The 23,596-nt window shown below is 41.2% G+C and overlaps 1 protein-coding gene across 34 annotated transcripts in view; it reads right to left on the bottom strand.

Annotated features, from left to right (window-relative positions):
- ERC1 (ELKS/RAB6-interacting/CAST family member 1) overlaps nt 1–23,596 on the bottom strand; it is a 208,586-nt gene that overhangs the window by 156,511 nt on the left and 28,479 nt on the right. For 14 of the 34 annotated variants that reach the window (XR_013536768.1, XR_013536763.1, XR_013536767.1 and 11 more), the window contains 5 exons: nt 20,011–20,427; nt 12,986–13,060; nt 8,489–8,644; nt 6,628–6,720; nt 1,967–2,134 (listed from right to left, as the gene is read on the bottom strand). Coding sequence is in view for 22 of the 34 variants with exons in the window: in XM_078376305.1 (XP_078232431.1) it covers nt 1,967–2,134; nt 6,628–6,720; nt 8,489–8,644; nt 12,986–13,060; nt 20,011–20,427 (909 nt within the window). In the remaining 12 variants the exon portion in view is untranslated. The remainder of the gene's footprint in view (nt 1–1,966; nt 2,135–6,627; nt 6,721–8,488; nt 8,645–12,985; nt 13,061–20,010; nt 20,428–23,596) is intronic. The other 20 variants (XR_013536771.1, XR_013536766.1, XR_013536773.1 and 17 more) reach the window with 2 other exon arrangements.

The raw sequence follows: 23,596 nt of genomic DNA, 5'->3' as shown, positions 1-23,596 counted from the left end.
AACATGCACCATTTCATTTAGTCAGATGTTAATAAAATACCGTGTTCAAATAAAATAGCTACTTATGTGTACACTTGGAAACCTTCCAGAATAAGTTAAATGCCACTGAATAAAATGACGTGTATAATTCTGCACTCTAACAAAATGTGGTCAGACTGTAAAGTCTATTTATGCTGTTTTCAGAACACAAGATGTACTTTCAGGCTACAAGCACAACGAAACATATACAAATGCAGCAATATGAGCAGACAGCAATAATGCAGCCAAAATAAAAGCCACTGGAATGCTAGCTTCCCCCTTCTGCTTTGAACTACAAGGATACACTAATGAACACCCAAAACTACCACTATGCTGTTACTCATTTACAAGACTAAGGGAATCTAGCATTATATAATTATAGATGGCATACATGGACACATATTTCTCCTCAAATGATGCTGAACTGCACTCAGATGATCTAATGTGTTCAATAAGCCCACTTCCATCAGTGAGGGACCGACTAGAATAGAGCAAAAGTGACAGAGAACAATGTTAAATGTGCTATGAATCTGAGACAAATGCAAATACAGAAGATAGTTCTTCAAAACTCTGCTTGCATCACCTGTAGACAACCTCAGTAACCATAAGTGAGAGACTTATAACAGAACTCAAAATTATATGACCCTCTTCTTTCTAGTGCAAATTCCGTTCACTCTTTTCTACTACTATTGCATTTTACTTGTGTCACTCAAACAATAAATATACTATGGATGAAGCTAAAGGGATTGCTTTTCTATCAGGATTTCAAACAAGGGGTTGAAGCTAGTTTTGAAACCCTGAGTGGCAGGGAGTATTGATTAACTTCAGTAGTGTTTAATGTCAGTGCAGATATAAGTACATTTTCCAGACAGATCCACTTATAGAAAATTAAGTGTAATATTAAATGGGCACTCTTCATATTGGAAGAAAATAATTAAGTATCTCACTCTAGTGGACTAGGATCTCTATGATCAAACCCTGAATGCCAATGTATGTGTGATATGAAGTTGTTCAAGAGAATGAAATCCAAAATTTCATTCAGATTGAGATACTACAGAAGAAAATCTCCAAACAGGGTGAATATGTAATAAAACCTACCAATATAATTATAACTAAATGAAAGTTGTGCATCAGTGCGGAGAAAAAATTCTTAACTACATCTAATACACTGGCGGGGTCCATAGAAGATGTGACTATGATCAGAGTGACAAACCACTGAAAACAATGCAGTGTTAAACACTGAAGAGCGAAAAGATACAGAAAGGTGGAAACGAAAATGATGGCAGTTGGATGAAGACTTTTCTCCATCTTTTATAATACTGGAATTTGGATCACTCAAGAGCAACTTAATTGCTATTACAGTAGGTTCAAAATGAACCAAATCGGACACATATTGAAATTATTCCACAGAATGTGATGATGAGTGCTTGGTCTTCTAAAAGGAAACAGACTTCAGGACTATCAAAAACTCTAATATCTTTAAACAAACTATGACAGCTGACTATCATGGATTTCAGGCACAACAAAGCTTAGGGACATTACTTTTTGAACTCCAAATTCTAGAATACCCCATCCAGCATGGATATTGCCATCCTGACTTGGGAAGCTTAGGGCTTTCTTGAAATGCCAGATGCTGACGACAAACAAGGAAAGGGCTGTTGTCTTCTTGTCCTGTTTCTAGGTGACATAAATACAGACTGACTTTTGTTAAAAACAGAATCCTGGAGGAAAGGGGCTCTTAGTCTTTTATTGTTCTGTGCTTAACTATTAACACAGTTCAGTGGGACACTTAATATTTAAAATGAGATAAACTGCATGAAATGGGTGACAGCCAACCACATAGCCATGGCCGAATGCTATTCCAGTGTTAAATTAGTGTATTACTCCATAATTCAAAAGGCTATAAAATTATTTATGAAGAACAATAGTTCCATGATATGTCAATCACCTCTGTCTGGAGGATGGCAGCTCTCTGCTCCTTGGCTGTGAGGGACTCCTTGAGCACATCGATGTGTTGCTTGCTATCAGAAAACTGGTTTGTGAGAGTTTCCAATTTTGTCTGCAAGGCCAGCAGTTCTGTATCTTTGCGTGACAATTCCTGCTTCACCTGACCAATCTAAAAGAAGAATCAAAAAGATGAGTATAAATGATCAAACTATACATTAAGTTATTACAGAAAACATTCCGAGAAACAACAGAAAAGGTTCAATAACAATTTAGTGAACAATAGAAATATTTTCAGATGACTCAAAGCAAATTTTAAAAGAAAGTTTTAAAGATCTCTGAAAGGAAATCAGAAAAAAGGAAATATATTAACCTTTTCTTTATGCATGCTTGTGTATGTGCAGACTTGAAGTGTTCTGCAGAAAAGAAAATTGAGCATTCCAAAATGCAGAAAAAGGCAATCACATGAAGTGAGCTGGATTATAGTCATAAACCAATATGCACACTGTTTGACAATTACAGGCCATTATAGGCAGAGGGCCTAACTGCTGTTGGCAACCAAGAAGCCAGAAAAGGGGGGAAGCAAATATAAATGTAGCCAGAATTTTTTAACAATCAAAAGTGACTGGCAAGAATGTTAAACTACTTCTAATAACTAGAAGTATTTAACTTTGTAGAGAAAGACCAGTTATCAATAATCTCCTTAGAATCTCAGCAGCTTATTATTTGTTTGTTTCTTTATGTTTGTTTGTTACTGCCTCAACTATCATTAGCAGTGAATTACAGACAGACAGACAGGCAGACAGGCAGACAGGCAGACAGACAGACAGACAGACAGACAGACAGACAGACAGATAGATAGATAGATAGATAGATAGATAGATAGATAGATAGATAGATAGATAGATAGATAGATTGAGGCTCTCCACGTGTGGATCGGGGCCAGGGACGGTATTGGGATCTTGCTGGGTTACCGTGCTCCCCGCGACCCAGCCACTTCCCTACCGGAGCTGGTGGACTTTGTCTCCGCGGCACTGCTGGGCTCCCCGAGATTATTGGTCTTGGGGGACTTCAACGTGCATGCGGGGGCAGAGCCCGCTGGACCAGCTCTTGAGTTCTTGGAGACCATGGCCTTCTTGAACATGTCCCAACATGTCAACGGCCCTACGCACGTGGGCGGCCATACATTAGATTTGGTTTTTTCCACCAATGGGAGTGAAAGTGGACTGATGGTGACTGACCTTGAGTCGGTCCCCTTGTCATGGTCGGATCACCACCTAATAAAATGCTTCCTCAAGTTGGCCCTCCCCCCTCGCAGGGAGCAGGGATCTATTGTCATGGTCCGCCCTCGAAGGCTACTGGATCCGATTGGATTCCAGGATGCCATGAGAGGGGTTACGGCTGACCTGGTTGGCGCTCCTGTCGAGGCCCTGGTTGACGGCTGGCTCACCGCCGCGACTAGTGCCGTTGACACGATCGCACCTAAACGCCCTCTCCGCCGCAGAGATCGCCCGGCGCCCTGGTTTAACCAGGATCTTCGGGTGTCGAAGCGGGTCAGGAGACGGCTGGAGCGCAAATGGAGAAAGGACCCGACGGTTTTCAATCGTATAGCTGTTAAGGTCGCAAGTAACCTTTACCAGTCTAAGGTAAAGGCTGCCAGTAGAACTTACCTCGCTAACCGGATAAATGAGGCATCCAACCAGCAGGCGGAACTATTCCGTATAGTACGTGACCTATCCGGAGTTGACCCGGGAGATAGGCCTCCCCCTAGTCTTACCCCAGACCAATTTGCAGCATTTTTTAAATCCAAAGTGGAGGCCATCCGCCGGGATCTCGCTCCTTTTTTGAATACAGTGAGTCGAGTTGAGATGTCCAGCGCTCCGTCTTGCCCGGTGTCTTTTGACTCTTTTCAGCCCGTATCGCCCGACACTGTGACCAGGACGCTTGATCGCTGTCGTGCCACCACCTCCTCTTTGGACCCCTGCCCGGCCTGGCTAATCAAGGCAGCCAGGCCCTCAACAACGGAATGGGCTACTGTAATAATTAATGGGTCTTTCCTTGAGGGTAGATTTCCCTCTGCCCTCAAGGAAACACTCATTAGGCCCATAAGAAAGAAACCCAGTTTGGCGGCGGACGAAATTGGCAACTATAGGCCCATCGCCAATGTTTCTTTCTTAAGCAAGGTAGTCGAGAGGGTGGTGGCCGATCAGCTCCAGGCGTTCCTGGATGAAACAGATGCCCTGGATCCATTCCAGTCGGGCTTCAGGCCGCGCCATGGGACAGAAACGGCATTGGTCGCCCTGTGTGATGACTTATTGAGGGAGGCCGACAGGGGCAAAGTGTCTCTGTTGGTCCTCCTCGATATCTCAGCGGCCTTTGATACCATTGACCATGGTATCCTCCTGGGGAGGCTCGCCGAGTTGGGGATAGGTGGCCGGGCTTTTGCTTGGCTCCGTTCCTTCTTGGAGGACCGTCCCCAGAGAGTACAGCTTGGGGAGAATGTTTCGGCCCCGTGGTGCCTTAATTGTGGGGTCCCACAGGGGTCGATCATCTCCCCAATGCTGTTTAATATCTACATGAGGCCGCTGGGAGGGGTCATCAGGAGGTGTGGAGCGCAGTGCCATCAATATGCGGATGACACACAGCTCTACATCTCCTTTTTTCCAACTGCAGGAGATGCCGTTCTGTCCCTTCGGCGTTGCCTGGAGGCTGTACAGGAATGGATGCAGGAGAACGGGCTGAGGCTGAACCCGGACAAGACGGAGGTACTGAGGGTGGGCTCCCCCACACCTGGGGACAAGGGAAACTCCCTCATTTTTGGGGGGGTGACCCTGCCCGCCAAGGATGGGGTCCGTAGCTTGGGTGTCCATCTTGACCCGGCGCTCACCATGGAGACCCAGGTGGCGTCCGTGGTCCGTTCTGCTTTTTTCCATCTCAGGCGGATAGCCCAGCTGCGGCCCTACCTTGATGTGGGGTCTCTCACCACTCTGGTGCATGCGCTTGTAGTCTCGAGATTAGACCACTGTAATGCGCTCTACGTGGGGCTACCTTTGAGATTGCTGCGGAAACTACAGGTGGTGCAGAATGCGGCGGCCAGACTACTCAGTGGGCTGAGAAGATACCAACATATCTCCCCCACTCTGGCCGCATTGCATTGGCTGCCCATCCGATTCCGCATTGATTTCAAAGTGTTAACGCTTACTTACAAAGCCCTAAACGGTTTAGGACCTCGATACTTGGCGGAACGCCTTCTCCCACCTAGATCTACCCGTGTCACTCGCGCGAGCCAGGAGATAAGGCTGAGGAGCCTAACGCCGAGAGAGGCCCGAAAGGAAAAGACCAAAAACCGGGCCTTCTCGGCGGTGGCTCCTCGCCTTTGGAACAACTTGCCCCCTGAGATTCGCGCGGCTCCCTCGCTGGGCATTTTTAAGAAACAACTAAAAACATTGATGTATAGGCGGGCCTTCCCAACAGAAAACCCTTGACGATCTTTTTTTCTTATTCTGTTCTTTATTCTTTTTTATTATTTACGTTTCTGCTGTAAAGTCTTAAAATTACATTGTTGTTTTTACTGTAAGCCGCCTAGAGTGGTCTAATATGATCAGATAGGCGGGATAGAAATAAAATAAATAAATAAATAAATAAATAAATAAATAAATAAATAAAAGATAGATAGATAGATAGATAGATAGATAGATAGATAGATAGATAGATAGATAGATAGATAGATAGATAGATAGATAGATAGATAGATAGATAGATAGATAGATAGATAGATAGATAGATAGATAGATAGATAGATAGATAGATAGATAGATAGATAGATAGATAGATAGATAGATAGATAGATTTCCCCATGGCTTTAGGTATGTAAACACCCATGCCTGTCCTGGATTCAATTTTGAGCACTATGTCATTACTTGCAAAATATAGCAAGTCATACAAAATGTCTACATCAGGACAGGGTATTTTAAAAAATTAGTAGATTTCTCAAAGCCTAAGTCACAAAGTTTTTCTTCAAATACTGCAAATATCCCAAGTTAGAAAACAACACAGCAACTTCAGTAAAATCACAGGTCAGTTTTTAGATGGAGAAACAATTTCACATTCCAATCTCTGTATTATTTGAATACTACCTTTTTATCCTAGAAATAAAAGCCAAATATTGATCAGATCACAATGAACCATTTTTTTGCAACTACCAAAAACATCAAATGTGTTTTCAGATTGAATATAAAAAATATATATTTGAAGGGGGTTCAATGAAGATTACACAAAGCCTGTTTTTCTCCTCCTATTTTCACACAATATTCATCAAAATACACAGCCTGACAGAAGAACACCTAATCATACAAAGATATAACTGCCAAACTGTACTCTCCATTTTAAGAAATCAGGAAATCTATCTCAAATTATACATTTTAGCTGTTTGAAAGAATTTGAATAGACTCCTGTATGGGATGAGAACCTTTCACTGGAGTGTTCAGAGTAGACTGCAGACTGTGATGTTACATATGCCAGCCAGATGTGAATAAGGGACAGATGCAAAGCAGTTAGCTTTATTGTTCCTTATAGCTGCAAAGCGTAAGGTCAGCAAAGTAAGCTACCCAAGAAAGCTAGCAGAGCCTAAGTGAGTGGCACTGCACACAATGAAGTCAGTCTTACGGTAGAGACCTCAGTCTGGAGATCAGTCACTCTCTTTTTCAGCTCCTCCCCTTGAACCTCTTTGGCATTTAGCTCTTCCTTCAGTTGTTCTACCTGCCACGACATTGTTATTCTTTTACATTTATATTAAAATATCCTCCTGTCAATTTTCCTGAGCCAGTACAATAGCAAAAAGTAGCCCCCTGAAAAAGGCAAATTCAGCACTTCCTTGCCCCCTCCCTGATAAAAATACAAGATCACTGAAAAATACTGTGCCTACCTAAGCCCCCATGCAAGAAATATTGCATTTATAACACAACATTCAGATAGCATGTCATCTAAATCAGCCCTTCCAAAACTCCTGTTTTCCCCATGCTGGCTGTAGATTATAGGAGTTGTAGCCCAGCACATCTGGAGAGTGCTTACTTAAGAAAGGCCTACCGAGAACATATTACAATTTCCTTGATTAATATCATCATTGTTTATCCAATGTTTTTCCTCATAAAAGGACAGGATGGCTAATATCCATGTGAATACACACAGGGACATGGTGGTGCTGTGGGCTAAACCGCAGAAGCCTGTGCTGCAGGGTCAGAAGACCAAGCAGTCGTAAGATCGAATCCACGCAACGGAATGAGCACCCGTCGCTTGTCCCAGCTCCCGCCAACCTAGCGGTTCGAAAGCATGCAAATGCGAGTAGATAAATAGGGACCACCTCGGTGGGAAGGTAAACAGCGTTCCGTGTCTAAATCACACTGGCCATGTGACCACGGAAAGATTGTCTTCGGACAAAACGCTGGCTCTATGGCTTGAAGAGCGGGATGAGCGCCGCCCCCTAGAGTCGGACACGACTGGACAAAAATTGTCAAGGGGAACCTTTACCTTTACCTTTACACACAGTTAAAATCACTAATTATTTAAAATAACCAACTAATACAAAGAGCAATAAATCAAATATTATAAAAAAGCTTTTGCCAATAGATTTATTTTTAACTGGCACCTGAAAGACTAGACTGTAGGGATCAACTGGATCTCTAAGGGAAGGAAATTCCTCAACAAGGGTACATTTACCACAACAACCCAGAAACCTCCTTGGGTGATATTAGATGTAATTATTCACAATAACATCTTAAATAAGCGAAACAGTAATTAGGGCAAGTTGGGAGAAGGAGTAGCATTGGCTTAAAAATTCAAGAGGCAAACAGTGGTGATAACTAGTAGTTTTATATGTCTTTTCTCAGCTTTACATGATAATAATGATATGATGATATTTCAACTTGTATACCGCCCCATGGTGCTTGAGCACTCTGCAGCATAATTATGCAAGGAACGCTTTGCCCCCTGTTGAGCTAGGTACCCATTTTACTGACCTTGGAAAGATGAAAGCCTGAGTTAACATGGAGCCACTACCTGAATCTATCAGGATCAAACTCAGGTTGTGAACAGAGGCCTGACTACAGTACTGCAGTTTAACCACTGTGCCATACCACTTGCTGTGAATACATCTTGATAGAGATAGCTTCCCCAAAATTACTTATGCACAAGTAACAGTCCAGTTATATTACAGTGATGCACTATATGTGAGGCTGCATTTGCCAGCTGTTCAGACACTGCACAATGTTACTAAGTGAAAACAGATGCCTATGATGCCAGTACTGACTGCAGTAGTTCTCCGAATGTTTCTGAGTCCAATAAAGTTTAAACCTTTGGACAGATTTGGACCACTACTCTTGATGAATATAAGACAAATTTGCACCTTCCATTAATTCCCTTAGCAGAAAAAGTAGATTGCAAATCTCAGATCTGTTCTGTGATCTAGTTATTGAATTCATATCAAAGAGAATTGTATTTCCCTGTCCAACAAACAGTGCTTACTCATTACCTTATTCTTCATAAATTTGGAATGGCTACGATACACCTCCATCTGTTTCATTTCTTCCTCACGTTCCTCTGTACTGAGTGCTCCATTTGACTTCAACATTTGGATCTCTTCTTCCAAATCTCGAAGTCCACGCTCCATGGAAGAAATCTTTGAGTCCTTCAAATATAAGGAAACATGCATTTCAGATCATTAGCTGAAAATACCACAGAATTCGATGTAAGTCAGTTTCCAACTATCCCATGAAGCTGCTACAACTGACACTTGTGTTACATAAGAACATTAGAGCTCTGCTGGGTCAGGACAAGGGCCCATCTAGTCCAGCTTCCTGTATCTCACAGTGGCCCCACCAGATGCCTTTGGGAGCACACAAGACAACTAGATCCCTGTCTCCTGATACCACTCCCCTGCATCTGGCATTTCGAGGTACCTTCCTTTTAAACCTGGGGATTATACATCCCCATCATGGCTTGTAACCTGCCATGGACTTTTCATCAAGAAATCTATCCAATCCTCTTTTAAAGCCATCTAGACTAGATGCCATCACCACATCCTGTAGCAAGGAGTTCAACAGACTAACAACAACACACTGGGTATAGAAATGTTTTCTTTGGTCTTTTCTCATTCTCTCAACACTCAATTTGAGTGGATGTCCCCTGGTTCTAGTATCGCATAAGAGGGAAAAGAGCTTTCATCTATCCACTTTATCCATGCCCTGCATAATTTTATACGACTCAATCATGTCCCCCCTCAAAAGCCTTCTCTCCAGACTACAGAGCCCCAAATGCTATAGCCTTTCCTCATAAGGGAGGTGCCCCAGCCCAGTCATCATTTTAGTCGTTCTCTTCTGCACCTTTTCCAGTTCCACTATGTCTTTTTTGAGGTGCAGCGACCAGAACTGTATGCAATACTCTAGGTGCGGCCTCACCATTGTTTTGTACAATGGCATTATACTGTTAGCTGTTTTATTTTCAATCCCCTTTTTAATGATATCTAGCATGGAATTAGCCTTCTTGACTGCCACCGCACACTGGGGTGACACTTTCATTGAGCCGTCCAACAGCACACCAGGATCTTTTTCCTGATCTGCCATGGACAGCTCAGAAACCATTAACAGGTAACTCAAGTTTTGATTTTTGCCCCAATGTGCATTACTTTACATTTTCTTATACTCAAACACATTTGACATTTTGCCGCCCATTCTCCCAGTTTAAAGAGATCCTTCTGGAGCTCTTCACAATCCCTTCTCATCCTCATCATCTGGAAAAGTTTCGTGTCATCTGCAAACGTGGCCACATCACTGCTTATCTCTGTCTCCAGGTCATATATGAACAGGTTGAAAAGCACCAATCCCAGGACAGATTCCTGGGGCACACTGCTTTTCACCTCTCTCCATTGTGAAAACTGCCATTGACACCTACTCCTTGTTTTCTGGTTCTCAACCAATTCTCAATCCATAGGAGGATCTGCCCTCTTATCCCTGACTGTGGAGTTTTTTCAGCCACCTTTGATGAGTGACTGCATAAAATGCCTTCTGAAAATCCAGATAGGTTTGCCTGCATCCACATGCCTTCAAAGAATTCTAAAGTTTGTGAGGCAAGACTTACCCTTACAGAAGCCATGCTAATTTTCCCTCAGCAAGGCTTGTTCTTCTATGTGTTTTAAGATTTTATCTTCGATGAGGCTTTCCACCATCTTCCCTGGAACAGCCATTAGGCTAACCGGCCTGTAGTTTCCTGGGTCCCCCCTTCTTCTATATACTTTCAAACTGGCAGTCATCTTCTTAAACATAAATATGCAATCTTAAATGTGAAAACAAGGCTCAATTCGAGAATGGATTTTTGATACCAGATAAAATGAAGGGGGGCCCACCAAGGATCTACAAACAACTGCCACAGAAGCCTTTAAAACACAGCTTTCAAACCCAGTCCTGCAGTAGAACCTAGGGCAGTGGTGTCGAACTGTGGCCCTCCAGATGTTCTTGGCCTTCAACTCCCAGAAATCCTGGCCAGCAGAGGTGGTGGTGAAGGCTTCTGGGAGTTGAAGTCCAAGAACAACTGGAGGGCCACAGTTCGACACCACTGACCTAGGGTATCATCATCAGTGTCACTGTAAAATGATTAGCATTCAAGTGCAGATCACCAAAAGCAAAGAAACTGTCAATTCCTTGTCAAAAAAGTTCTACCTCTGATGTAATGGAAGCTTATTTATTCATTCATTCTTAAATATACTTTCATTCTAGCTTTATGGAAAATACTATCCGAAATTCAATAAAATACATAGTTAAAAAAAGCCAACATCGTTTACTATAGCAAAAAAAGGATAGAAATATGGAGCTGTTCAAAACAATTGGCTTAAACATAACAGACTGCAAATACACTTTGACCTAGTGCTGAAAGTATTGCAACATTAGTAAAGTGTCACATCTCCATGGGTAGGAGGTTCCACAATCAAGGGCTCTACAACAAAAATGCTCTCTCCCTTGTTGCCACATAATGCACCAATGGAAACAAGTTTCCTCCAACAATCTTGAAGCTGTTGAAACGGGGAGATACTCCTTCAGAAATCAGGATCCCAAACCACTTAGGACTTTAAAGGTAAACACTAGCAGCCAGAATTCAGCTGAGAAACAGCACAGCTCCTCCAGAATCTGTACCCAACAGAATTACACCTACTACACTATACACTAGCTGAAGCTTCTAAGTCATCTTCAAGGGCAGCTGGCATACAACACATAATACATATATTAAAAGGATACCAAAGCATGAATCACTATGGTTAGACTATTCCTGATCAGTTTGGTTAAGAAGCAATCACAATGTGAGAAGACTGGATACGATTTCCTGGACATCAGAACCACCTCCACACAAGGCCTACATCCTTTCAAGATTTAATTTTAGTCTGCTGGCTTCCAGCAAATGAAAATTATTACTAAATCCAGATATGGCCATCTTTATGTGACTTATATACAGTGGGGTCTTGACTTGAGAACTTAATCTGTATTGGAAGGCGGTTCTCAAGTCAAAAAGTCTGTAAGTCAAGTCTCCATTGACCTACAGTGCATTGAAAACCGATTAATCCCGTAACAGGCCGTTTTTGTTCCATTTTTTTTTCTGGTCTGTAAGTCAAATCTCAGTCTGCAAGTCAAACCTAAATTTTGCGGCCAGAGAAGTCTGTAACTCAAAAAGTCTGTAAGTCAAGCCGTCTGTAAGTCAAGGGTCCACTGTAACATAAACAGAGAGGAGGGACTGTAGCCATCACATTGCTGATACTTCTCTTCATGATCCCTAAATCAGGCTATAAACACAATAGTCTTACTGCAGTAAATTACCCGCAATTAAATTAGCTATCATCTGTACTACTTTGCTTCAAAGTAAAAGAAATTTGCACAGATTACCTCCTACCCATGTCTATATTTATATGCAGGTTTTTGTTCCCAGTAGGATTTTTGTGGTTTTAAAAAGATTCTGCTTTAACTGTCCTGGCATCACAAACATAACTGGCATCCCTTCTAAGCCTTTAAATAAGACCAAACACTGGGCATCTGCCTTCACTGCAACACACTAACCTCGAAGAATTAGGTTGTCTTCCACAAGGAGAAAAACCTCAACATAAAACATGGAAAGCACGCTGCACATACAGTTCTGCTTTCCATAGAAGCAAACAGAGAGATCTGCAATCATTTTGGATCAGGACCAAAGGGAAGGAGTGTCAGCTCAGAGGTAAAACACACCATTTGAATGCAAAAGGATTGATCTCTAGCAACTCCAATAAGTGTGATATGAAACAACTCTGTCTGATACTTCAGAGAACCCTTAGTACCTGGAGTAATTATCTGACCTGTCAGCTTCCTGTGTTCTTCCTCATATGATCCATAGAACTGTGCCAAAAATAAGTTGATCAAAGGAATTAAGGCAAATGTGAATTAAGAAAGGGGAGCTTTGTATTTGTATCCCTGGGGATATGAATACAATGTGCAGCAGCACAGGGCGATGAGGTCCATTCCCTCCCCCAGAACCAGCCTGGTCCACTCACCGGCCTCTGTGCAGTGTGCGTCGGCAGCAACATCTCGCCAATCGCGGAAGTAGCCTGACCAGCTCAGTTCTGCCTCTCTGCACAGCCGACTACTCCAGCAAGGAGGTAGGGTGATGAATATCCCCACTCAGCTGTTCAGTGTGCGCGGGACGGCAGGGCAGAAATGGTCAGGACACTTCTACGAGGCAACGTTGCCACTGATGGATGTGCACACTGTGCAGAGCCCAGTGAGTGGACTGGGCTGGTTCTGGGGAGACAGAGTGAACCTCTGTTGCACCTGTGGTGCAGTGCTTCATATTCGTATCCCCAGAGATATGAATATGAAGCTCCCATTTCTAGGCTAAGACTATAAATCTCAAAATATAAAAGAACAGTAAGTACTAGATAAGTTGTTATTCACAGAGTTTGTCTTCTGTGCTATTATAGCTTCATACCATATCTTCATGGAAGCTTTTTAGTACTTACTTTCATTTCTATAACAGTCTGCAAAGCTTTGGTCTTGGCAGAATCAGGAGCATTTTCCAAGCGACGATGCATCTCCTGAGCAGGAAGAAACACAAGAAGGCTCAATGCTATAGCATGTGGCTTGACTCCAATGATATTTGGCATAAAATAAAATAAAAAAGCAGGGACAAAAATGTTTCCCTATTTTTCTGATGCAGCAAAAATAACCTTTTATATTTAACACACACACACACTCAAATCTGCTTGAACTCAGTTGAATCCAGTCATCTATTTATATGGAACTGAAATATTCTCATCTTTCTTTTTTTTAAAAAAAAACATGAACTCCACAGCTGAAGCAATGTTAAAATCCCAATACCTTTCAGCTATATAATCCTTTATACATTTTTTTCCAAACTTCTATCTCTGGTGAAACAAAAATATTTTTTTCAAAATGAGGATTAATAAATAACAACAATCTGATGTGGTTTAACAAGTTTATAAAGCATCTGCACCACTAATACTTTTATACTCCCAGAGTAGCAACCACCTAGTTACTGATGACGACAGCACTTTCCACCTAGCCTGTATGAGATAGTTCATCAAAATGGTCAACATATAATTGGCACAATAGCTAGAGTCTAGATTTCTGCCATTTTAAAAGTTATGAAATTGGACTTCCAGCCTAAAATGAAAGATTGTATTGTGTCACAGCGCATTCTTGTACTTTACAGGATACAAAAATACCGTATTTTTCCATTTATAAGACACCCCAATGTATAAGATGACCTCCACTTTTCTAACCCCAATTAGAAAATTTGATTGCTGCTTTCCCCACCGCTTCCTAAGCCCCACAGGGCTTAGCAAAAGGAGGGGGAAAACAGGGATCAAAGGGCTGCATGATCACTTTGACTGCTGCTTTCCTTGCCACTTTCTAAGCCCAAGGCTTAGCAAAAGGAGGGGGAAAGTAGGGATCAAAGGACTGCAGGATCACTTTGACCACTGCTTTCCCCACCACTTCCCTAAGCCCCACAAGGCTTAGCAAAAGGAGTGATCCTACAGCCCTTTGATCCCTGCTTTCCCCCTCTTTTTCACCCAACTCATGTGCAATCAGTCTCATTGCAGGCATGTTTGTCAAGCCACAAGATCAAAGCAGAAACTTCTTAATTAATGGCAATCTGTCACTGCCAGCAATGTCATCAAGGAGGGTGGATCACTGCTAGTTAAAGAGTTCCTGCTTTGAGATGAGGCTTACTTCACCTGCAATAAGATTTACAGGTGAGTTGAGTAAACCTGGGATCAAAGCAGGAACTCTCTAACTACTATCTCCCATTAGTGATGGCATAATCACACTTGCAATGGCACAATTTAGTCAACATGATTTTAATCATTCAACATTTTCTTTAAATCAGATCATTTTATGGGCCACAAATCCATGCTGGGATTCACAAACTGAATGAATAAAACCAACCAAACAAACTCTATCCAGTTTATGGCAGATGGCTGAACACACCCAGGAAGTTATAGACATAACCACTAAGCTTCCATAATTTTTGCCTGTCTTTCCTGGCCAAGCAAAGAATTGTAGTCCCAGGCTGCTCTCCTCTCTGGTTCAGCATTTTACACAGGGCCGAGCAATTCATGACTAACAACCAGCAGACACGGATGTCAGTCTAGTGAAGCTGCTTGGATCCTTGAAGCAGCTCCAAGCAATGTCACCTAACATCCCCCACACATCATTATTTTCTAAAGGAACTGTAAGTGACATGGCACGGAAAGAATTGTGTGTATGGCACAAAGTTTGGATGCCAAAGCATGCCACTTTTCCTTTCAACTTTGAAAGTGCTTCTCAAACATGTTCTATGTACCATATTTTTCCATGTATACGACTATACTTTTGTCTAAAATCTTTAGACTAAAAATTGAGGGTCGTCTTATACATGGAAGTAAGCTGAGGAGAGAAGAAAAACAAGTGGATGGGAAAGCAGGGATCAAAGTGATCCTCCAGGGCTTTGATTCCTGTTTTCCCCTCCATTTCCTAAGCCTTAGCAAAAGGAAAGCAGGAATCAAAGCGCTGCAGGATGGATTTGGTTTCTCCTCTGCTTACTAAGTCCCATGGGACTTAGCAAAAGGCGGGGGGAAAGGATCAAAGCAATCCCATGGCTTTATAAGGGGGAAAGGGATCAAAATGATCATGAAGTCACAAGATTGCTTTGATCCCTTTCCCCCTCCTTTTGCTAAGCCCTGTGGGGTCAAAGCAATCCTACATGCTTTGATCCCTTTCCCCCTACACTTGCTAAGCCCCACTTAGATTTCTTAACTTTGTGTTAGAAAAGTGGGTGTGTCTTATACACAGGGGTGTCTTATATACTTAAAAATACAGTACCTTTTGGAGGTAAACCTCCACTAACACTTCCAGAAGAAAATGATGAGTGCAGAGGAACACTTAATTCTGGTCACCACTGCCTAAAGTCACATGCAGGGTTCTGTATGCCTTTCAGGGATTACAACTCTGACCCCAATCAACTGGTACCATCGCCTGGTGGGGAGCAGTACTGGTTATTATAAGTTTCATATGGCCCATAGGATGCTGGTTCCCCACTAATGCCCCAAATGCAGAGATGATGGGAAACAATCACCACTATGTCACATGTTCTGCTTTTTTTTACAGATACTTCCAGGGTATGTTCAGCCAATCACTCGTAATATTCTACTGGAGGCAGCAACAAAAACCATCCCAAGGAAAAGGAAATGCAAGAAAGCAAAGTGGCTGTCCAACAAGGCCTTACAAATAGCAGAGAAGATAAGGGAAACAAAATGTAAGGGAATTAGGGAATGTTACAGGAAATTGAATGCTGACTTTCAAAGGATAGCAAGGAGAGACAAGAGAACCTTCCTAAATGAACAGGGCAAAGAAATAGAGGAAATTAATAGAAAGGGAAAAATGAGAGATCTGTTCAAGAAAATTGGAGATATTAGAGGAACTTTTTGTGCAAAGATGAACATGATAAAGGACAAAAATGGTAGGAACCTCACAGAAGCAGAAGACATCAAGAAGAGGTGGCAAGAATATACAGAGCAATTATGCCAGAAAGATCTGGATGTCCCGGACAACCCAGATAGTGTGGCTGCTGACCTTGAGCCAGATATCCTGGAGAGTGAAGTCAAGTAGGCTTTAGAAAGCATAGCTAACAACGCCAGTGGAGGTGATGGCATTCCCATGGAACTATTTAAAATCTTAACAGATAACACTGTTTAGGTGCTACATTCAATATGCCAGCAAGTTTGGAAAACTCAGCAGTGGCTAGAGGACTAGAAAAGATCAGTCTACATCCCAATACCAAAGAAGAGCAGTGCCAAAGAATGATCCAACTACCGTACTATTGCACTCATTTCACATGCTAGCAAGGTTATGCTCAAAATCCTACAAGGTAAGCTTCAACAGTATGTGGACCGAGAACTCCCAGAAGTACAAGCTGGATCTTGAAGGGGCAGAGGAACTAGAGACCAAATTGCTAACATGTTAGCAATGGAGACAGCCAGAGAGTTCTGTAAAAATATTTACTTCTGCTTCATTGACTATGCAAAAGCCTTTGACTGTATGGACCACAGCAAACTATGGCAAGTCCTCAAAGAAACGGGAGTGCCTGGTCACCTTATCTATCTCCTGAGAAATCTATATGTGGGACAGGAAACAACAGTTAGAACTGGATATGGAACAACTGATTGGTTCAAAATTGGTAAAGGAGTACAACAAGGATGTATATTGTCCCCCTGCGTATTTAACTTATATGCAGAATACCTCATGCGAAAGTCTGGACTGGAGGAATCCCAAACTGGAATTAAGATTGCCAGAAGAAATATCAAAAACCTCAGATATGCAGATGATACTACTCTGATGGCAGAAAGCGAGGAGGAATTAAAGAACCTCTTAATGAGAGTGAAAGGAGAGCACAAAATGGTCTGAAGCTCAAGATCAAAAAAACTATGATCATGGCCACTGGTCCCATCACCTCCAGGTAAATAAAAGGGGAATTTTTAAAGATTTTACTTTCTTGGGCTCCATGATCACTGCAGATGGTGACAGCAGCCAGGTAATTAAAAGACGCCTGCTTCTGAGGAGGAAAGTGATGACAAACATAGACAGCATCTTAAAAAGCAGTTCGACTGTCTTTTTTGAGGTACAGTGACCAGAACTGCATGCAATACTCTAGGTGCAGCCTCACCATCGTTTTGTACAATGACATTATAATGTTGGTTGTTTTATTTTCAATCCCCTTTTTAATGACACCTAGCATTGGCCTTGTTCACTACCGCTGCACACTAGGCTGACACTTCCATTGAGCCTTCCACCAGCACACCAAGATGCCTTTCCTGATTCGTCACGGACAGCTCAGATCCCATTAGCTGATAAGTAAAGTTTTGATATTTTGCCCCAATGTGCATTACTTTACATTTTCTTATATTGAAACAGATTCATCATTTTGCTACCCATTCTCCAACTTGGAGAGATCCTTCTCGAGCTCTTCACAATCTCTTCTGGTCTTTACCACCCGGAAAAGTTTCATGTCATCTGCAAACCTGGCCACCTCACTGCTTATCCCTCCCCTCTTATCCCCTGACTGTGGAGCAGCCTTTGGTGACAGACTGCATCAAACACCTTCTGAAAATCTGTATTTCTTTATTATTTATTTGCATTCAGTTAATAAATATGATACACAAGGTCTCGGGGATGAACAGAACAGGGAAATGGATTGTCTTAGTTTGCCTAACCAATGGAAGACAGCACTTGCCATTATACCTAAAATATCTATAGATATGATCTCATCAATATGTTTAGAATATACTGTATGTGACACTACAACATTAGAGACAGGTGCTTACTTTTAGCACAATTTCAAGTGAAATAGAGAGAAAAGAAAATTAAAACACAGCATGATGGACCAAAGCTTGTCAGATAGCTCAGTGTGTTAGATATCTGGTTCAAGTTGAGAGTTGACTGGGAGTTCAATTCCCCATTTTGTATTCCAGAAGAGCCAGCCTGTGTGACCTTGGGTAAGCTGTACAGTCCCAGAATGTACCCAGAAGGAAATAGTAAACTCCTTTTGAGTATTCTTTACGTAGGAACCCTGAAAAGGGTCACCACAGGAACTTAAATCATACATATAATCCATGTAAAATTAATCAAAAGTGGAAGTTAGCAAATCACAAAAACAAAACAGTATAGCAAATTATTTAAGAAAAAAAGTAGATTAAGGTGAACTCGTATTGTTACCAATACAGTTAACAGAAGATGATTTTAAATTTTGGCAAGGAATGATTAATAAATAAATATTGTAATGAAAGGAAGAGCACCAGAATAAAAACGCCTTGAATAAGTATAGAAAAAAAATTATGTCAGTTTAACTCTCCATTAAGATTGGTTACTGAAATAGAGAATTTTCCTGTCAATATGAAAGTTTATGCAGAATTATTGAAAGAAAAAAGTGATTAGATTAAAAGACTGGTTATATAAAATGAGATTGAAAAATCAAATGAAACAAATCCTTCAAAATAAGAAAACTGTCTATCATGGATGAATTATATGCAATTAGAAAGATCGACTAATGAATGGGTAAAGAAGTATAATAAAGGTAGAGAATATACGAAGTAGTCATGCCCGCTTTACGATTACGCAGTTTAATGACGAATCCGCTTCATGATGATATTTTTGTGATTGCTTTTGCAATCGCAAAACGATGGTTTGAATGGGGTTTTTCTGCTTTGTGATGATCGGTTCCCTGCTTTGGGAACAGATTTTCGCTTTACGACAATCAAAAACAGCTGATCGCCGGGTTTCAAAATGGCCGCTGGCTGAAGAAAATGCCCCCCCCCCGCTGTGCTTAGGGACAGATTCCTCGCTGCACAGGCATGGAAAATGGCCGCCCCTATGGAGGATCTTCGCTGGACGGTGAGTTTTCAGCCCATTGGAACACACTGAATGGTTTCCAATGCATTTCAATGGGCTTTTTTATTTCGCTTTACGACGTTTTTGCTCTACAGCAATTTTGCTGGAACGAATTAACGTCGTCAAGCGGGGCACCACTGTATGACCAATTTATATTATGATATGAAGATATTCAGATAACTGATTCAGTAAAGGGTGCAGTGAGTAAAATTTATAGATTCCTGCTCGATCTAGAAAAAGAGATTGAGAAAGAAGGATTGAAGTTAGTGTGGGAACAAGACTTAGGAAAAAGAATAAATGATGAAGAATGGAGGAAGATGTGGAAAATGAGGGTTTTAAGATTTACGTCAGTGAGAATAAGAGAAAAAATTTCAAATTGGGTTTAAGATGGTATTTAACACCGACAAAATTGAATCAAATTAATGTTAGTTATCTGAATGTCTGTTGGAAATGTGAGAAGGAAATTGGTACATACTTTCATATGTTGTGGGAATGTGAAAAAGTACAAAGAACCTGGAAACTAATCTTTAAAGAACTAAATGACATATATGAAAAAGATACAGAATTTAACCCTGAGCGCTTTGGTGTCAATATTTGAGAATATGGAATATGATAAGATGACTAAAGAATTGATTACCTGTTTATTAACAGCAGCTAGATTAATAAAAGCTAAGAATTGGAAATCAAAGTCTGAATTTCGAATGGAAGAATGGAATAATGAAATATGGAACATTGCTATAAATGGTAAGTTAATTAGTAACCTAAAGGTTAAGAAAGGAGAGATGAAAAAGAATAATGTTTATGATATATGGGGCAGATTTTTGGAATATGTGCTAATAAGAGGAAAAGGGAAAGCTCCAAATCAAGAATCAATGCAGTTCTGGAGAAGAGGACAATAAAGGAAGAAGAATAAAGATAGAGGAAGAAGAAGATTACTGCAAGAGGTCCCGAATATGGTGGTGGGAAACACAGTCAATTTTTATTTTGGTTTATGTATTTTATGTTTATGTTGAAGTTAAAATCAAATTAAATTTTTAAAAAAGGTGAACTCATATAAACAAATATTTGCCAATACCTTCTTAGGTGAATTATTACTCACCTCCCTTAACATATTGTTCTCCTTTTCTTTCTGTTCCAGTAAGGTTTCTAGATGGTGAACATGCATTTCTGCCTCAGCCAACCGCCTTGTGCGCTCATGATCCTCCTCTGTGGCTTTTGCTGACAGACCCTTGCTCTGCAGCATTTCCAATAACTTTTTAATGGACTCATCACGAGCATTTAATGTCTGCTTCTGAGTTTCAATGCGTAACTCCATTTCTTCCAAGGTTTTGCGTAGCAGGAAGAGTTCCTTGGCCTGGCGTTCATGCTCTGCATGTAGCCGCTGGAAATTCTCCTCTGTTAACTCTGTCATAAATGGCTCTTTGGATCTACTAGTGCTATCCTGTTGGAAAAGCTGGTTCAGGTCCCTCTGGATCCTAAGCTCATCCTGAAGAGCTTGAATTGTTAGCTGCATATGCTGGAAAAAGAAACCCAAAGCAACAATTCATTACATCAAAAGGAAACAGATTTATGATAATCAAATACTACTACTACTACTACTACTACTACTACTACTACTACTACTACTACTACTACTACTACTACTACTACTACTACTACTACTAATAATAATAATAATAATAATAATAATAATAATAATAATAATGAAGAAGAAGAAGAAGAAATAAGCCAGATTTTGCCAAATTGCAAACATTCTGTTCCCCAAACAACAGAAGAATGTACAACAAACTTGTAAAGAAAGAATGTGGTAAGATATAATATCCAGAGGATTTTTACAGTGACAGTAAGACTTCATCATATTAAAACATGCAATACTAAATCCTACATCTCATTTCAGAACATGAAATTTCATATAAAAATAACCGATATGTTCTTAGTTTTCACCATGTGTCAATACAAAGAATTTCTCTCTCTCTCTCTCTCTCTCTCTCTCTCTCTCACTCACACACACACACACACACACACACACACTTTTTTTTCTCCATGGAAAGGGTGGATGGGGTGGAGCCATAACTCATAACACCAGTTGAACCTCAATATTTGCTTAAATATTCCGGTTCCCTATTCCCACACTTTGGATTAATTTACTGAAAAATGTAATCCAATAAACTCCTGAAACAACAAGGTAAAACACATGCCTCAGTAGCACTGTCTCCAATATAACAATAATATCATTTCTCCAAAAGGTAACAGATAGCCTAAATAAATACCAGGGTATGTAGGCTCTAAATTAGCCTCTAACAGACATTTGTACAGTAGCTATTTATTCTATACCAAAAGGTCATGTTGTATAGGTCATAACAGCATATAAAATCATCCAATGATGAATAAGGCCATTGGGTCCAACCCACTGCTCAATCAAAGTATATATGACAGATGGCTGGCTAATTTTCTGTTGAATGCCTCCAGCACTGGAGCAATCACCACCGCCTGAGGTAATTGGTTCCTGTGCTCCTGAGACAACTACATAACTGCTATATAAGATGTTTCAACAGGCATGTAAAATTAGGCTAGAGGAATCCCTGCTCATTTGTTTCTGACACATGGCTCTATGTCTAAATTGTACATGACCTGCCCTCCTATATTTTCTCAGTTCTAACTGCTAATTAAAATTCCCATTATGCTCAAGTTCTATTTTTATTCTGTGACTGATATCATTTTCCCATGAACAATTCTAATACACCATATGCATTAGGCAGTAGGATACATGTTGTTCTTGTTGTCTTCCTGATTTCATTTTCCATCCCTGGCTACTAGCTTGTATGGTACAGTTAGTTGGTCTCATTTATCATTTAGCTCTCATCACTGTAGCTGTCCTAACCATCCCTGGTGTATAGGCTGTTCTTTTCTACTCCAGCTTCTGCAAAAATAGCTTTCAGCACTGGACATATCTGCCAACAGTTATCTACAACGCAAATTACAATATGGAAAAACAGAAGCAGAACTACTTTCACCTAAGGAGCATCTAGTTATAACTGAACATGGAAGCAATTAACATTGCTAAGTAAGACAGCGGACACTATGGCCCTCTCATTCACTCAGAACAGAATACTTAATTTAATTAAGTTTTACTGGATATAACAGCACAATTAACCTCCTCACAATTTACCTCAAGATAATTAATATGGATGCATTTGGGATCATAACAATCTGCAACATCAGCCAGTACTCCTATAGCACGCACGAACGCACACACACAGAGAAAATAAAGCCATATGGCATGCTTAAGTAAAGGTAAGGTAAAGGTTCCCCTTGACAATTTGTCCAGTTGTGTCCTACTCTAGGGCGTGGTGCTCATCCATCTCCAAGCCGTAGAGCCAGCGTTTGTCTGTAGACAGTTTCCATGGTCACGTGGCCAGTGCGACTAGACATGGAACGCTGTTACCTTCCCACCGTGGTGGTCCCTAGTCATCTACTCGCATTTTGCATTTTCCATGTTTTCGAACTGCTAGGTTGGTGGAAGCTGAGACAAGCGATGGGGGGGGGCTCACTCTGTTGCGTGGATTCAATCTTACGACTGAAGGTCTTCTGACCTTGCAGTTTAACCCACAGCACCACCACACCGATTTATTTTAGGAGGTACTTTTGTGGATTAGAATCCACTTGAGTATAATGTTCAGGCTATAGATTTACATACTGTATACACTAATATATATTGTATATACTGTATACACTAATGTTTGATGAGAAAAACATATATTTAAGAGTAAGTCTTCAAATAAGCTGTAGTCCATATTCAGTCAGATTCACTCAGCATTTTCTGTCATCATTGCTCTAGTCTCCATCCCTCTCATTCCACTGCCACTAGTTCCCTGGTAAACCAGGGGCTTGTTTGGCTCTACTCCATGAGAAGGGATGCTTACAGCACCAAGACATTTCTCCATTCCAGAGGTCAACCAGGGCTTCAACAGGATCGCCTGATGTGGCAACAGGAAACTCCCCAAGAAATGTCAGAAAATCTGTTGGATCCATCAGTATCCTGGGGTGAGGTGGACCATCCTATTCAGTCCTCCACCCTTGTATATATTTAGAGTTCCAGGAAATCTAAACCTCACCATGTAGTGATGTATCAGTGTATACATGACAGCAGAATTACAGAGTTCCTTCACACCCAGATTATCATAATCCTGCCCGGCACAAAATACTAGGTCCACAGTATGTCCTGTAGCATGCGTGGAGCCAAATGCCACTTGAGAAACTACATCAACAGAATTCCTATTATGTCCCAGGCACCCACTTCAAGGTATAAACACTTGAATCCAACAAGCTGTGGCACAGGACACCTGGTGAATCACGACAGTCTACAAAAACCCCTCGTCATATTCCTTAACTGAAAAACACATCCCTCCCACAGCAGACCTTCCCTTATCAACACAGGCACAGGCAGAGAAATTAAATACAAGTCCTCTGTGTTGAAAGTGTGCCCCGCGTGTCTCCCCCCAAGGGGTGACAACCCCTCCCTTTGGTGTTGTTGTTGGTGGTGGCAGGTTTACCTCAGCAGAAGTTCTGGTCTTAAAGGCTTCTCTCTGCTCAGCCAGCTGCCAAATGTCAATGGAAGAAGGTAGACTCAAGGCCATACAAATGATAATGTATAAATGAAATAAAAGAGGCAAACAAAGTGTCTT

This window comes from Pogona vitticeps, chromosome 5 (genome assembly GCF_051106095.1).
Source record: "Pogona vitticeps strain Pit_001003342236 chromosome 5, PviZW2.1, whole genome shotgun sequence".
NCBI lineage: Eukaryota > Metazoa > Chordata > Lepidosauria > Squamata > Agamidae > Pogona > Pogona vitticeps.
This window is presented reverse-complemented; position numbering and strand designations above follow the sequence as displayed.